The following is a 17633-nucleotide window of genomic DNA, read 5'->3' on the forward strand; positions in this document are numbered from 1 at the left end:
ATAGAGTGGCACAAACTATTCAAAAGCTTGATGATTTTTGCTAGCTAAGTATTAAAAAGTAAATCAGATTAATATCCAAATGTAGTGGTTCAGTGAAAAAATGGAAAGACAAAAATGTCCTCACTATCCCTCATCTATACCGTTGTTTCCTTGTGAATTACCTCATCAATGAAAGTGATGGTCCCATTGACCTGGACTACGCCTATTTGTTCGCTCTGAAGAGAGGGGTGGCTACGGACACGAAGGCCTGCGCTGTCCTTGGCCACAAATTTGCGAACCTGAGAGAAGCAAAGGGAAACCATGAGACGGAAGAAAAGAGTGCTGGGAAAAAGCTCCAGAAAGGAAGAAAGCCACAGATCAAAACAGATGTAAAATGCATGGTTTGAAGAAAGCAGACGTATTTCCCTTTTGATAATGCCAATCTATTATAGGTTAATATATAACGGATATGTTAATAGTGACTGAAGTACAGTTGGCAGTTCAACTATAAACCCATATAGACTGCTTCATAAGCTGCCCATATAATTATTTCACTGACGGGCATAAATTAAGAAGGGAAAATGCTTAAAGGAGTTACAGGATAGTTGCTTGTTTCCCATTTTACCTGATTAAATGTCAGACTCCACACGATGACAAAATCAGCACAACTTTTTTGCCATATGGAGGTGAACAGATGAACCAGCCACAAGGAACTAATACATTTTTGACTCACAGCATCCAACACACGAACATTAGATTAACCAATGAGGGAAAAAAGGTAATAAAATAATGTTAATAATACAGCTTTAAAAGCTCATGTGGCCACTGTCTGGAATATTTTTCTATTAAGGAGATTTTAAGCAAACTGTTGGTTTGGCAGCAGGGACTGAAATGCGGCGTTTTAATTAAGCTACCACCCATTGTGAATCCTCCAAAAATTAAATTTCTTCTGCACTGAGGCTGAACAATGCTGCAATTCAAAAGCTGAATCAAACAGAAAATAAAATGAGAAAAAGCCTTTCTATTTTGGAGGCCAACGTAACAGTTTCTTTAGTGTTCAGAAACTATTTTGTCTGTCCTTGGCAGTATGTTAGTGACAGATCACACTTCTACGAAACACTCACCTTGCTTGGCTGAGGCTCAGCTTTCGGTTTGACCATCTGTGAGCCTGGAGGAATCATACCCTTTGGAGGATCTTTAACCTCCACTTCCAGTCCAGCATCTGAAGAGCAGGAAGACAGGTTGCACTCAGAAAACTGCTACACCTAGCACAGGAGGCATGTATTTATTTTGTTCTCTGTGTGATCACTGTTACCTATTTCAATGCCATCAATTGTGACGTGGATTGTGTAAAGTCCCACCGCACCAGGAGTCCAGTTCGCACTGTAGGTACCATCAGTATTAGCTCTGATCAACATATTCTCACTGGGTCTGAAACACAGGGAAAAACGGGATCAGAATGCAATGCTATACACCAGGAATGTCAAACCAAGGCTTGTTGGCTAAATACAGCCCCCTCCAATGATTTTCATCTGACCCTAAAGAAGATGATTTATTATTATAATCATCTGGCCCCCCAGCAAGAGGAAATTGTATAATTAATAAAAGGAAGGTTACAAACAAATAGGAATCTAGGGTATCCAGCTTCAATACCATGGCTGGTAGTGTGCATAAAGAGGTGTCTCCTGTTCTATGTTGAAAATGCATTTCTGTGTTTTGTATTGGGTGTATAAGATACAAATACCATCTGTCATTTCAAGCATGAAGGAAGTGTTAAGTATTTCTGTTCTTTCAGCACTCATAACAAAGATGACGTTAACAGAAAACAGATAAAGCCAACAAAAAGAAAAAACCTTCTGGAAGGGAGATTATTTCAGAAAATGTGGGAGTAGAAAGTTTTTCGTTGAGCAGAGGCCTGCGAGTCTCCTTTGATAAGACAGTTTAAGAGTGGAATACAATTTGGTGTGGTACAATCAGACTAAACAAAGAAAAATTTAGGTTTTGCTTTGAAAAGTGAAGGATGCAAAAGGGGGGATTAAGCCTTGGGTTACAGGTGCATGTTTAAAAGGACAAAAAGGCAAGAGTGACTCTGCAATAAAAGCATTATTAAAATAAAGGTATATTGTGCTGGACAATATTGCAAATTGCAATATTCATGGCCTTTCAAAATTCATCTTCAGAGAAAGAACTTTCTACTTAAAGTTTCTTTGTCCAGAGAAAAAGTAAATGGTAGTAAGAGAAATATAGTGGTCAAGATAATAGATGACATGGCTGTCTTTCTGAAAGAACGGCAAACTGAAAAAGCAAGTGGTTCCACTGAATTCTTGCTTGTTGTTGAAAACAGCATCAGTATAATATACAGAATGCAGTTATCTGTGTTCACCAGGGAGGAAATTCAGATTTCACTGCTGAAGATTTGACAGTTCAAGCTTACATGGCATCACCACACCAAATAACATTTCAGCAACAGAAAAAGATGTGTAAATTGAAATATACTGCAGTGGGAGAAAGCTTGCAATGCTGCTTAGTAATTACACTAGACTGTATAGCTATATCTAACATAAGTCTGACCACTGACAGAGCACCAATATTAAGCAACAAATAAACAGGTCTGTTTGCTCTAAAAAAACTACTTTTTAAAAAATGCCTACTGGGATATTGAAAGCATTCTACACCAGAAAGTGCATTCGGAGTAACAACAGCAAGACTGCATTAAATATGTAAAGGACATGGTAACAGATGTTGATTTAATAAATTTGAATCAGGAATTTCACCGACATTCTATTTAGGTCAGAAGAAAAAATCTATGTTGCCTGAGGATAAAATTTTGACATTTTCATATGGTCTGTGGTGAAATTCAGTCTGACACACCTGTTGAGCAGACACACTAAAGACTAAAAAAAAATGTATCAAACCTCTTTGGAGTTGGAGATGCAAATCGGAGCTCCTCAAATGAATAGTTTTCGTAGGCCTAAAAGAGAATTTTAAAAATATGAAAACATCCTTTTTTAAAATTTTCTTTCATGACAATCAAATCAAACCCAAACCACATGAGCCAAAAACACACGTAGATACCAGCAGACTCAATTAATTAATAAGGAAAAACATACTTCAGGTGAAATTAAGTCAGTAAATTGCAGTACTTGCAACAAACATTGCTTAAGAATTACATTTACATTTACACCAGTTTGGTGTATCAAACGTAATTCTCTACCTAGCCTATCAGCTCTCTTCATATGGAATTAAAGTTGCTAAACATTTTTATCTTACTGATAGAAATAAATTATTCAATAATGTACAAAACACAAAAATAAAATGATATTGAGACGTTAACACCTTTGTTTCAATAAGCTTGAACCACTGTAGAAGTGCACTCTTTAAATCACTGCTTTTCTCCTTATTAAAGTCGCTACTTTAATATTGTCAGTTCAACACAAAAATCGGATGCTTAAGGTTTTTAAAATCCTACATTGTAAATGGCCATAAGGCGGAAAAAAACACAAGGTATTGGTGTAGCCTTTTCCAACAACTCTACCATTTATTCTTTCAATACTGATTAAAGTTTATGCTTAGCAGCATTATTAATTCTTCCACACTTTTTTTTGTCCCTGAATGTAAATAACCAAAGAATAACGACAGCTAGGACTGGGGACTGTAAATAAACTTTAGCAGATTGCAAACTGGACCCAAGCACAATAAGCAGATCTGCCTAAAATAATGTAATTGAAATAACTATAAATGTTGCAGTTACCAGAGAATACGGGACTAGAGAGGCTCAACTTAAATACTAAAATCTTTTTACCATGAGGACTGGTCTGCACTAAGTATACAAAACCCTTCTCCAACACAGATTTGTCCAACAGATTGGATTATGCATAAAAAAATCAACAGGGACAAATGCATCAAAAGCAAAAACACATACGGTGCACCAAAATCCAGTACTCTCTCCAACACTCTCATACCACCACTCACTATCCTCTCAGTCAAGTATTCTCCTTATTGTTAGAATGAGAAATCCAGTTAAGACAAGTCAATTGTGCCTTTTGACACTTTTTAGACTTTTGTTTTGGTAAATAGCTTTGCAAACCAATATAAAACTTCAAATGTAAGGAGCATGAAAGTGGCAGTGAAGAAAATAAAAAAAACTCATAAGGTTATAACATTAGCAGAAATATGGAAGATGTCAAAGCCTCAAACAATTAAATCCTGAACATCCAAGTGTATGCTTTTGTCATACAACATTTACCTCCTATTTTATTTTCAACAGATCAGTATAGACTGGGATATTCATTTTTGTTTAATATACATATTAATGTCTGACTTTACAAGGCCACGTTCACGTATCCCTGTTTATTAGATGAGGTGTCAAGATTCTCTCGTGTGGATTTGCTAAACATGCTTTGGAAGGACAGAACACCCATGTTGGACAAGGATCTACTGTTAGGTCTTTATTAAATGTTACGTCTCATCTTGAATTGAAGATTGCATTGAAACCAGATGTGCGAAGACATGTTCTTCATGCTTTGAAAATAACTTCACTCAACTGACCTTCATCATAGTGATAGCAATGTATCGCGCCTCCTTAACAATCATGGGCTCATAGCTGGCCTCCAGTTTGGGGTGAGGCAGTCCACCAAAGGTGAGGTCTGTCCCTGGTGGTGCTGAGGCAGAGCTTCCTGGGAGACGCTGAAGTTTCTTGATGCTCTCCTGCTGCAAAGACTTCTTCTGTGACACAGGCACTGCCTTCACCTCCACCTACGGAGACGCCGGCACAAAAGGGTTGTATTGAGCTTTCTTTCCCATCAGGACGGGTGACGCACATGACACACAGCTACAAGCCAAGGGGCATTTAGCCATCCATATAGAGAATTCTTACATTATCCCATTAAAATAACAAGACTTTAGAAATGTAGATTTTTCCTATTGTAAATTTCTTCTTGCACACGTCATGAGAGTGTTTTCAAGTTCACTCTACTTCAATTATTTCTTACTTTTCATCAACCAAAGGGCCAGAAATAAGATGAGATCATTCAGCCCAACTTGTGCATTTTATAGTAGAGAAATTAAGGCACAACGGCAGTACTGGGAAGAGCAGTTGTGAGAGGAAATCGGAGAACCTAGCAAGGACCCATGCAAAAACAGGAAGAACCAGAAAATCTTCCACAGAATTGTCCCTAGGTGAAATTGAACCCGGGACCCTGGACCTGAGCAGCAGTAGTGCTCATCACCATACCACTATGCTGCCTATCATACCACTTGGGCATAAGCAAATTTCTAATAGATTTTCCTACAGGTTTATTGTATTTATAAGTCATTCCAGATGCATTAGCCGCTTTAAATAAGATAAAATGCTGACCTTCATATTTGGAACATGCACCACATCTCCATACTGGTCTTTGGTCTGCACTACGACAGTGGTTGGCCACCCACACCTAATGTCATCCTTGTTGAGAATCAGTGATGTTTTCTGTGGGTCTGCATAGGAGTCTGGTTGTAGCCACCTAGTCAAAATGAGAATATGACAAAACTACAAACACTATCTATTACATTTTAAGGGTCACATGTGTTACAGATTTAAAAGTCTGTGTATAGTTTAGTGCTTGCAGGAGCAACTGAGAAAGATTGTATCCATGGAACACAACGGCCAAGGACAAAACGGAGCAGACTTGAGTACCATGCTGGACTTGACGACAGATTAAGAGGACTGTTAACTACAATACATCACAAAAATGGAAGTGGAGTGGGAAAGTTCTGCAAAGAATTCAAAATGCTCAATGGTAGGAAAAATATTATCGGTGAATTATTATTTTATTTTTGAATGATTTATATAATATAATTATTATTTTATTTTTTAGTTTATCAGCTTAACCTCACCTGGCCAGACGTCCACCACTGGAGTTCTGAACACATGTAATGAAGTCTTCCAGAAAGGAGTGCTCGTTGCTCTGCAGGTGTAGTGGAAGATTGCCTTCTAAAGCCTCCAGGATGGTGGGGGAACGCGAGAGAGCCAGGCCTTTCCCGAGAATCCCTGCATGTGCTTTACACACCTGCAATAAGATCCACAATTATTCACTCTTAACCACAGCATTGACCAAGTTTTCTGCAGGTTTTATATGAATGTCAAACCCACTACACCTGGTTATATCAATAATAGGGGTCTTCTACCCTTCAATAATGAAGCTTAGGTTTGTGTGATTTACAAATTCCAAACATTTCGTGAATCCATTTCCACACTCTCTGAAATTTCAAGTCAACAGGTCATTTAAGACACTTCACTTGGGGACTGCAAGCACTGATATGCTGCCAGATTATTAAGAATTCATTTCAGCAAGCTGGTGTGTGACAATATAATTCTACCAACTCTAAGATGGTGAAATTATTAATAAACCAATGTTAAAATCATAATTTACATTAAAACAGTTATATCAGTTACAATAATTGAGAATGTTATGAATTAGCCCACTGATGGTAACCACCAAAAGAATAAATTATTTTACTCTAACATGTATTTAAATGTGTTGATTTTAGCCATTATTATGCTAAACCACTGTAACTTGTTTCTAATAGACACAATCTGCTCCCACTAAACCAGTGTACATCACTCATCAATATAATTAACTCAGTGATATCACAATGCACTAAGTATGAATAATTTAACTTTAATAACTCCGTACCTGCAAAGATGCCTCTTCAAGAATTTCAAGGTCTTCCTCAAGTTCATTGCCTATCAAATTATCAACACAAAAGGGCACTGATTAAACCTGAAGAGTTTTGTTTCGTAAACTAAACAGTACACATTAAAAAACATTGATATGAAAGAGAAACATACGGGAAATTTATAAAAGTATAAAAACAAAATGACCCTAGGTCATAAACAATTGATCAAATTAAACCATTTTAATTGACTCTGAGTTTTTTTACTCCTCGAAAGGGATTGGGAGTAATTTTCTTCAAACTCAGCCTCAGTGTTAGGTCACTTACCAATGGGTAAGGCCAGATCCTTCTTCATCAGGGCAGCAGCACACACACTCCCTAAATAAGCAAGCTCTTTCTCCAGCTGTATGGTGCCCTGGAACACAAAAATCAGTGAATTAATACTCAATGAGTAGCTACAAATTAGGATTATTTTGAGCAACTTTTAAGTAGCACATTTTAAATACTAAAAATTATGATGAATTTCCCTAACTAAACAGTTATGTGATTGTTGTTATAGTTCTAACACTCTCCCACTTACACAAATTAAAAATGTTGTTCTTCTTTCAAAATCAATAAGTCAACATTGATCAACATACCTTAACTCATAGCTTTATGTTTTTTTGCAAGGTATGTTGATCACTGATGACTTATTGATTAACAATCAAAATGTGCAAAGGTATAGAATCAGTTAAAGGAAGGATGCTATGATGTAATGTATTGGTCTATACAAACCAGCAATGATGCATCATTAAAGACACTAGTATTTCAAGATAACCTGAATACAAGGGGCCTGGAGCTTCACACCTTGTAATTCTCCTCTGATCATTTAAAATTGAAATACTATGCTATCACTAGAACAATGACCCATACCTCATCCGGGCCTGGGTTGAACTCATAGCCCACAGCAACACACTTGAATCCGTAGAAACATGCTTTCTCATCTTTCACATAATCTGATGCAGTCTCCAAGGAAAAAAGGGCTTCATTTCCTAAAATAACCCCCAAGCACAAGCACAGTCAGAATATCCTAACAGTAGTGGGGCTGCAGATCATGCCAACGCAACGTTGATTACTTCATAACATCACTACAGTGCTAAATAAAAACAGGGTTTCCTCATCGCATTAATAACAACCTCAATAGAGTTACAATGATGTAACATGCACAAATAAAAGAGACACAGATCGCCGCAAGAAAAAATAATATGGGCAATACTGCCCCCCTGCTCAGTAATACTGATACATACCAAGATGAAATGTCATTAAGTGAAAACCAAATCATGCTGAAATATTTGCTTTCTGAGTTTCCTCCAAATTGACCTAAACACCTTCGATTTTAAAAAGCATTTTTGATTAAAAAAACATACACGGGTGTGTTTCAAGTAAAAAGAGGCAAACAAATAATAGGAATCTCGTTATTTTCACAAGGCAAGAATGCAGAAGAAATAAAAACAAATATACCAACATTGATTTCAGAAATAAATGGAATGCACCTTCATTGTAGAATCTTTCCCCTTGTTTCTGCACTAACTACTAATTATTTCAGTTAGGAATGATTCTTTTTACCTGGGAGCACTAGCACCATAGTAGGCCACCCATTTGAACCAGAGAACTTCTTCAGTTCTGTCCAGGTGTTTATGCTTTCATGTGCCATTTGTCTGTTGGTAAAGCCCGAGAACTGCAATGACTTGCTAGGAATCAACAAGCGCAGGACGTCCTCAGGTTGAGCAGTACCACACTGGGGGTCAAATTCAATGGTCATCCACCGTACACAGTCTGGAAACGACACCTGGGGAGGTCAGAAAGAGATGTTTTAGCACGAAGAGCTACATCACATGAACATTCATCAAGTTCAGAACCACTGCTATTCATCTTGCAGGTCTCGATGCATGGGCTTTCCAGACCATTGGCCTTGATCTAAGGCAGTTGACCAAGCCGCGCTGTTGGCATCTTATTGTGTAGACTGCTTACCTTGTACTGTGTGACTGCAGCTTGTTTGTAGGGGTGATCACTCTCAAGGACAGCGTAGTGACTGGAGGTGGTACAGGCCGAGAGGCCCTGCTCAGGCTGGTTGCCAGTGGTGCTGTCAGTGGACTGGTTTGGGTTGAAAGCGGGTGGGGCATATTTCTGGTTCAAAGCAGACACAGCAGGAAGCAGCTCTTGGACCAGACCAAAGACCTCTACAGCAGCCTGCATAGTGGAATATAGGACACCATTTCATTTCAAAGGTACAATTCGACAATCTGATTGATGACTACACTTGAAATTAAATAAAGCATAAAAAGCATATGAAACAGACTAATTATGCAACCAACCTGTCAACCTTCAAAAGGTTTTTTTGAGTACTGACACAGACATAGCAGTAGGAGGCCTGGGGCTGTTTCATACCTCCCAGGAGTATTTGCAGCTAAATATAATTAATAGGTAAATGCTACACTATGGAGGCTTTATACTACAATATACATTACACAAAAATATAATCATTTCCTACATTCATCTTACATTTACCTTATTATTTCATGTCTACCAACCAAAATGTAAAGTACAGAGAAATATCTGTCTGTACTTTGTTTAGTGTCAAAACACAAAATATAATTAAGCATCTCATCTCGCAAGTCAAATACTGCTAAAACTATCATGAATATATTGCAATATTTCAGATTCATCCTGAAAACAAATACCATAAACTGTACAGACTTCAGTATTCACAGTAGGCCGTTTATCAGTGATTGCTAATTTATTACTTCTAGAACTAAAGATGAAAGTACAGTGTGTAGGTCAACAGATAATAGTTTGCAAAGACGACAAATCTGTTGAGTGCAGGAATCTTTATTTTTAACTAATTCACATTGAACTTTGATTCTATTACTGAAAATGTGGTAAAATTTATCTTTAACACCACTAAAAGACCTCAAGCCACTTTGAGCTTAAAGATAAATATCAGAACACACAAAAGCAAAACCAACCAGCTGGATGACAAAACACATTGCTACCGTTGTATGTGCTCCTCTCTGAAAATGCACTTGACCCCAATGTTTGCTGCTGTTCATGCCCTTTTTCCATTATATTTTGGACCTCAGGAATACCATAACTCAACTAATACTCATCTCACCTTAGGAACGGAAGCAGCCACTGGTCCAATATAAGCCAATATAAGGGGCAGCAGCATTGAAAACAAACTGGAAGAACTTAACAATTCTGGAATGTCTTCAGCTGAAACGACAAAACAAAGTTCTAAAAAACCATTGCAGAAATCACAACATATATTTAAAACCTTGCTCCAGAATATTTGTTATGGGACTCTACAGCTGGTCATCATTGGGACTTTCATTTTACTTCAGTCCTGGACTTTGTTCCAACAGTACTTTACTCACTTAAGTGGACCTTAGTGATTGAACTGACTCCGCTATCCAATGTCTCTTAAATATCTCATATTGTAATAGAAAAACGACTTGCAAGGATAAAGAATTGCCGATCCTTGCCCTGTTTTCTTTTAACACTACTGCTCTTTTCCAAATGGCTTACAACTCTTTTTAAATTCCTTGCTTCACTGACACCATACAGCTTTCATTCAGGAACCCTACGTAAAGATAATTGTGGAAGGGAAGTCGCCTCAAGAATGGTCTCTTACCATCGACGGCAAAGGCCCTGTGCAGAAGATCCTTGGCTGCTCTCACAACAGCACTTACGACAGACAGCGCCCTGCTGCAGTTCTTATCCTCCTCATTGGCCTTACTCAGCAGCTGGGACTGCAAGTCTCCGTCATACTCACTCCTGCACCAAAACGCAAAACGAATTGAATTCAAGGATATATAATCTCTTAAATATTAAGTGTGATCCAAAATTCATCATATTAGTCTCTGGGTCTTATTCTGCATTTTCACCTGCTCCGTTATTTTAAAACTCGGCACAGGAAAGATTGGGGGAAATATCTAACCCTTTACACCCATTTTGACAAAGCTTCCCCACCTTTAAAAGTCATCTGGTGCAGTCTATCTTGTCACGTAAACTGTTTAAGAAACAACCGTAGGTATAACAAGAACAGGCCCACAGAAGGAGAGACAGTGAATCCTTCTTTCTCCAGTGTTGACACAGAATGTCAATGCGGTTCTCATGTGATGGATGCAGCTGCCTCTGGCTCACCTGTAGTAGAGAATCTGTGGAATCTGCCCACGGGTCTGATTGGTTCCATTGCTGCTGAGACTGCAGGTGCTGAAAGTGAATGTCACCCCATCGGTGCACTGCACTGTTGTCATGCCTCCATCCCCATTGGCTGTACGGCTGCCGTAGTTGCGTAACCTCACTGCATATTTCACACTCTCCTGTGGAAGACAGCGAGGTCTTAGAATATGGGAAGAGCACTGGAAAATATGAAACCTTACTTAGCTTCTTAATTCTTCCTACGTTTTACTTTAGTCTTCCATTTTGAATTCTTATTTGTTTTTGCCTTACACATCTTACAATTTCTTTTTACTATTTCTGATATGAGAAAAAGGGATTATAATGTTTAGAAAATGTTTGTTGTATTAAAATTTTAAAGCACTGGGTAAGTAATTTCAGTTTATATGCATTTAAAACAAAACCAGGTTATCCTCAAAGAGCAGAAATTCAGTTTTTGTATATTAAGATAAGGTTCTAAATTAATATTTTTTTTACTCTTTGAAAAAGCAGCATATATTTTCTTACTTTCAGAAGGATTCTGAAGAGATAACTCTGGCAGATAACCTTGCATAAACTGTGCCAAAGACCTTTGCAGTGAGGCCGGTATAGCCAAAAACTAAATCATGAAAACAAAGGGCTGAGGATACCTTCAAAGGCACAGCTTTGTCCAGCCTGATTTCGGCAATATCACTGGGGGAGTCGTCAGTGCTGTATGTCCCTTTCACCAGCTCCAAAGATGTCCATCTGTGAGAATGAGCCGAATCCCCTGGGTGCTCAGTTTGGGTCTGCAAAAAGAAGCAAAGGAAAAACCCGAGGACTGTTTTGGCACAGATGTTCATTTCATGTGCTAAATAACTGCTAGGCTATTTGCACTGTAAGGTGTACTAAACTATCTTCATTATTACAGCAGGCATGCATAAAAAAAGCCGTGTAAGTAAATTTTGCTATATATTTTATGCAGTTCCTGTCTTTAATACAGAAAGTGATTGAAGATTCCTCATGTACTTCCCCATTCCTTTTAATTGGGGTCACAAAGCAATTACATCGGGCTTTTCTTAAAAAAAAAATATTTATTATCATCCAAAAGAATGGGCACCTTTTCATTTGTTTTAATATACATGTATAACTAGATTTATTTGAAATATGGAATGAAACATTTGAATATGATCAATGGCCTTCTTTACTTTTTTCATTCAAAATCAATATCAGGTATATTCATTATTTAAAGATACACAAAACTGGAAAAACAAAGGGACAAGAGATTAGTTTTAAGTGATTAAAACAAGGAATTATTAGAACACAGTTTAAACTCACGTCATCAGCAAGAACCTCAAGTTCATATTCATGGATCCCTCCTCCGCCATAGACACAGAAGCCCACAAGCACCACGCCATGCTTGTCGACCGAGAAGCAGATTGCATCCGGAGAGCCATTGCCAGTGTTCCAGCTCCGTCCTTGGCTTGTCTTGGTGAAGCGGTTAGGGGTGGACTTCACAGAATGTAGGGAGTTCAATCCATCAACCTGCACAAAAGTCCAGTTTCAGACGGAGTTCAAAACCACAAGTCCTCCTTCAGCTGCACTCGTCAGAAGCATGCCGTTTTCATAGCAAAACGTTTCGCTAACACTGGTTTTCTAACAAGTGCTACTCATCTGCAAAGCTAGACTGTTGCCATAATAATGACAAAATGACAGCTTCACTTTATGAAAAACCCAGCTACTCTGGAAAGATTAATTGAAGTCAAATGCAAGGCCACCTGCAACAGTGCCTCAGTTTCCATATATAGAATTTTAAATCATAATTGAAAAAAAATATGAACATTTTTAAATATATGTAATCAGTATACCATCTAAAAGGGTCTTTGTATTTGTCTGTCAACTTAACAAAAGCAGGTTGATTACACTAAACACAGATGCCATAAATCCTATTTTTATTTCACAGAAATACAAAAACCTCGCTTGATGAACTTGAGATGCTGATATGTACCTCTGAGCCCAGTGCTGACGAGGTCAGCTCGCTCACAATGCTCGCTAGTAGGCCACACGTGTTGGAGACTAGGTGTGGGGAGAAGAGCTCCATCTCCTTCCGTAGGCTCTTCCTCACTGGATGGACAACAATCACCAGCATTTTCTCCAAAACCTCCCGAAAACTGGTCATGCCCATCAGGTTTTCTTCACTCTGCATAATACCAAAGAACAAAATCAGAACAGGATCATGAGACATTTCTCCTTCATTTGCATTGGAACACGTGAAAGGTTACAAATAAAAGGTAATAATTTGGACCATTTAGCCCAGTGGTTCTCAAACTGTGGTACGCGTACCAGCAGTGGTACGCGGAGCGCCGCCAGCTGGTACGCCATATGACCCTGGAACTTTGTTGTGTGCGCTGAAAAATCAGGACAGGTTTTCATATTTTCTATTTTAATACGTATTGAATATACGCAGCCTACGTACTACGATACAGTGCGTGCTAATACTTCAGTGGACACAGAGCTACTATGTAATTCTATACCATTCTATAGGAATGCGAGCTATGGACACAAGTGACCAATTGTATTTAAAAAAAACTTATCTCCAGCAAATAGAGAGGTAGGAGAAGGAGCGTGATTTTGGAACAATGCCAATGTTGTAAGCACAGGAATGCATAGAAATGCGTGCTAGAAACGCTGGTAATCTTTTGAGCACAGGAAAGTGTGATAGAGAACAGAAAAATATTTAAGAACTGTTCTAAGTTAATTTGAGAAAAATACACCGAGCGTCTCTGTGTTTTGCTCCCATGCGCAAAAAATAAAAACAGAAATAAAAAAACGGAAATGCGGAAAAATGCAAGCTTGCGGATTGCTAAAGCAGGTAAGCTCCACACTATTTTTGAAGAACCTTATTTACCGTTGGCAAAAGAGCTGACATGTATTATGTGTGGAGAAAAACCTGCTGCCTGCTCTGAAGACACAGTCACTCATAGAATTATTGATATGGTGGATGATATAAAAAGTACGCTGATAGAGTGTTAAGATGAGCAGATGCTTTTCACTGCAATTAGATGAGTCTGTAGTCTATTTGGCCAATTTGCTCATTCAGGTTAGATACAAGTTTGAGGGTACGTCCCATGAGGACTTTCTGTTCTGTAAGCCGCTACCAACAGGAACTACAGGAGAGCACATATTTCAGCTTCTGAATGAATTTATCTAAGAGAATGTCATCGACTGGATAAAATGCGTCTGAGTTCGTACAGACGGTGCTAGAGCGATGACAACCCGACACAGCGGTGTAGTTGCACGAATTAAGAGAGGTTGCTCCAGAAATTAATGGACGCATTGCAACATTCAACCATGACCTTGGCAGTCAAGAAAATGTCTGACGATTTAAAATCTGTTAGACTCTGATGTGAACTGTATCAAGGCTCGAAAAATTAATTCACATCTGCTTTGCTCAACTAAACAGGCTTTGAGAAGCCACCTTTAAAGGCGCTATATCAAATAAAGTTTATTATTATAATATTTATTATATGTATGTGTGAGTGTGTGTGCACGTGCGCTCATGTTGGTTATTGAGAATTTCTGGGATCCCTATGAGATGATGACTTGTAGGTGGTACTTGGATGCTTTGGTTGGATTAGGGGTGGTACTTGGTCCAAAAAGTTTGAGAACCACTGATTTAGCCTATTTGGTTATTCATGAAATGGTTCAGGAATTTCATCCAGCCATTTCTTGAAGGAAACCGCATGTCTACCACATGGCTGGGCAGCTTATTCCAAACTCCCACAACTCTTTGGGTAATGAAGCCTTTTGTTCTTGGTTTTAAAAGCTTTTTTGTCAATGCCTTTGAGGATTTTCAATACTTGTATCAGGTTGTTGTATCACTTGTTTCACCATTTCTCAAGTTGCCTGAATTATTCTTTGGATGGTTTAAGAAACATGTAAGTATAGCACACACTAAAATGTTTAGAGGTCATTATTCACAGTTTTATATTAGTAGTGTTATTAAAAACGACAAATATTTTAGATAGCTGGAAAAGGATTTTAGCAAGTTGAGGAAGTAAAAATACATTAAATAACATTTTGGGGAATACTGCATTCTATAACCTTTAGTGCACTGAGGGATACGTTAGATTTTAAACAAAATCAATAAGAGACCTAAGAAGTAGAAGAAGCAAAAAAAGAAACCAAGAAAAAAACATTACAAGAAACCATTTAAGTCATGTATAATCAATATAATTTGTTCCACAAAAGATAACTGAAGATGAGCACGAAAAGGGTAATCTCTCACAGTACAACGACGCAAAAAAAAAAACCTTGTTGTGGCTTGGGGTATTTCCCAATTCACATAATAAGTAGCTCCTTTTGACTGTTCATCTACTATCTACCCACCCAAGTCTCACTGGGTTCGTACTTACATGGCTGAGCTTCTCCATGTGAGCCACCAGCAGGGGGAACCTGTGAGCCAAGGCTGAATCGTTCTCTGTGCTGGCCTGCTTGACCAGGGAGCGCAGCAGCACCTCCCCATCGTAGGCGATGGGCAGAATGGATGTCAGTTTCACCGAAGTGTTGCACAAAGCTGACATCACTGCTGCAAGGAGGCGACTGCTGGAAGTGCGGAAATTTGCATCCTGGATGTCCTACAAAATACAAGTTATTAACATTATGATTCTCAATTTGACAGAAATAATACACGTCTTCCCTTCTACCTCATGATACTTTTATGAGCATTTACAGTGTGCCACATTTATTCAGTAATTTTGTTTTATAAAATGTTCATGTTCAAATGAAATGTATGTACTTTACTGTATACATAAAACAGAAAAAAGGTATAACTTAGTTTGACAAAAAATAGTATCAAAACACAAATATAGCCAGAGAATGCAGATATCCAAAGATTTAAAAGAATTTAGATATCAAAAGGAAAAATGCATCTTTTTCTCTGTATTATGAATTAACGGTGCCGTAAACTGAGCTAATGCATGTCACCCATCATTATTCAATTAGCACTTTTGTGAAAACATAAATCATCATTAAAGCAAACTCCTCTGACTGTAACATTTAAGTGTTCTGATTTTTGTAACAGCAAAATGATAAAAACAAAAGGTTGAATTACATGTAAATCTAGAAAAACAACTGCAGAAAAATCAAAGTACTTAGATGTTTTCACAATTCAGCAGCATCTGCATGGCAACAATACTACTGCGTGAAAGAGCTGCTTCCTCATGTCTCAATATGAGCTTTTACTAACAGCAGGCGTTATGCTTGATTTGTAGTCTTTGTTTTACAAGTCTAGACAGAATAAATTAAGTTGCCAAGGATATCATCTTAAGGGGAAGCTAGAGTAATTCTCCGTAGTGAATTCCTCGATGAGAAAAAGCAGCTGAAATTCCCAATTTGAAACTACAGGTTGTAATAAATGAGGGAAGCCTTTTCTGTCATTTTAATTTCACAATTGCAATTCTGAGGCAAACGCACAAATGCCAAATGCTAAAATACATACACAATTATGTACTGAAAACAAAAAACATACATAATGGTCAAGATTCAGATTAATTTATTGTAAACACCTGGAATCTGATCATTAACACGTAATGAAACCATCTCAAAGAGCCAAGAGCTCTTCTTTCTGGTGATGTTGTGCCTCGTGGCTGTCCTCACCTGGTCCAGGCAGTTGAGCAGATCACAGAGACAGGCCCACTGCAAGGCTGGGGTGGGGTAGAAGGAGTGGAAGCAGGCTGTGAAAGTGTTGTGACATTCCTGCAGCACAGCTTCTAGCAAGGCGAGGGGTTGGCTGAGGTAGCCCTGTGGGTCATTGTCCAGTTTAATCATGCAGTTGTCCATTCCTTCAGACAGGATCTTCCTCAGGAGACTCCTCGTCTTCCCCACACACTCGGCCAGCTTGCTGGACTCCTCCACTATAGCCTTGGTGTTGGCTGAAAGAAACATTCAGATGTTCACTAATGGACCCAATTATGACTAGAATTCAGACAAAAACCTGGAGGAAAAGACCAATCAATTTAGCGCATTATTACACGCATTGTGATTCACATTAAACATTACTTTCATTTTACTGTTAGGACTGAAAGTAGTTTTAATTATATGTATTACTGCAGTGATAATAAAAGCATAAGTTTAGCCACTACACCTGTGTGAACATATGCTTTGATTAGTTAAGTTAAGTTAACTAACATTTGAATTCTTAAAAAAGAGTGATTGAGGTTGATCGAGTGATTGAGGTTTAACTTTTTCCCCCTCTGTTAATTTCCAGTTTTAATGATATGTAATAAATTGTACCAGGGAAGAAATGCCTCAGACAGAATACCAGAGTAAACCAAAACTATGAAGATTACAGAAGCAAGCTTCATTGTACTTTTAGTATATAACTGGTTTCAAAAACACAGTAATAGTAATGAAACATACAGCCTAAGGTCCTTTTATGTTTTTCTACAGCTATATCCTGTGGTCAACAGGAAGTGTACTGTGAAAGTCACAAAATAGGAGTATGTGTGGCCACGACTGGAATTAATACAAGTTGTACATCTACAGAACATGCTGCAAATGAAATCTTGTAGGATTCTGTCCCATTCCTCTCAAAAAGCCCAGAAACACCTGTCTGTTCACTGATCTCTCAAGCCCAGTTGTCACATGTTGTCCAAGCTCAACATACAACTGTTTTAATGACGTTCAGATCTGATTATTAGTGTACCAATATAACGGTCACATACTCATCTTGAATGAAAGCTGTAGAGTCTGGCTGGTGAACATGCAGCATAAAGACATTCACTGTTCTCCTAGAATGTACCCATGGGAAGAGCAGCAAGGAA

At 38.2% G+C, this 17633-nt stretch overlaps 1 protein-coding gene across 24 annotated transcripts in view; it reads right to left on the minus strand.

Annotated features, from left to right (window-relative positions):
- Positions 1-17633, minus strand: part of mycbp2 (MYC binding protein 2) — a 104909-nt gene that overhangs the window by 34958 nt on the left and 52318 nt on the right. For 21 of the 24 annotated variants that reach the window (XM_088601970.1, XM_088602068.1, XM_088601894.1 and 18 more), the window contains 20 exons: positions 16468-16742; positions 15225-15446; positions 12818-13009; positions 12148-12354; positions 11481-11618; positions 10816-10994; positions 10304-10446; positions 9785-9885; positions 8644-8862; positions 8239-8461; positions 7546-7664; positions 6961-7048; positions 6654-6703; positions 5854-6026; positions 5336-5480; positions 4528-4734; positions 2895-2950; positions 1295-1410; positions 1104-1201; positions 162-278 (listed from right to left, as the gene is read on the minus strand). In XM_088601970.1, the coding sequence (XP_088458096.1) occupies positions 162-278; positions 1104-1201; positions 1295-1410; positions 2895-2950; positions 4528-4734; positions 5336-5480; positions 5854-6026; positions 6654-6703; positions 6961-7048; positions 7546-7664; positions 8239-8461; positions 8644-8862; positions 9785-9885; positions 10304-10446; positions 10816-10994; positions 11481-11618; positions 12148-12354; positions 12818-13009; positions 15225-15446; positions 16468-16742 (3068 nt within the window). The remainder of the gene's footprint in view (positions 1-161; positions 279-1103; positions 1202-1294; positions 1411-2894; positions 2951-4527; positions 4735-5335; positions 5481-5853; positions 6027-6653; positions 6704-6960; positions 7049-7545; positions 7665-8238; positions 8462-8643; positions 8863-9784; positions 9886-10303; positions 10447-10815; positions 10995-11480; positions 11619-12147; positions 12355-12817; positions 13010-15224; positions 15447-16467; positions 16743-17633) is intronic. The other 3 variants (XM_088602060.1, XM_088602040.1, XM_088601951.1) reach the window with 1 other exon arrangement.

Source organism: Lepisosteus platostomus, chromosome 2 (assembly GCF_059453375.1).
Source record: "Lepisosteus platostomus isolate fLepPlt1 chromosome 2, fLepPlt1.hap1, whole genome shotgun sequence".
Lineage (NCBI taxonomy): Eukaryota > Metazoa > Chordata > Actinopteri > Semionotiformes > Lepisosteidae > Lepisosteus > Lepisosteus platostomus.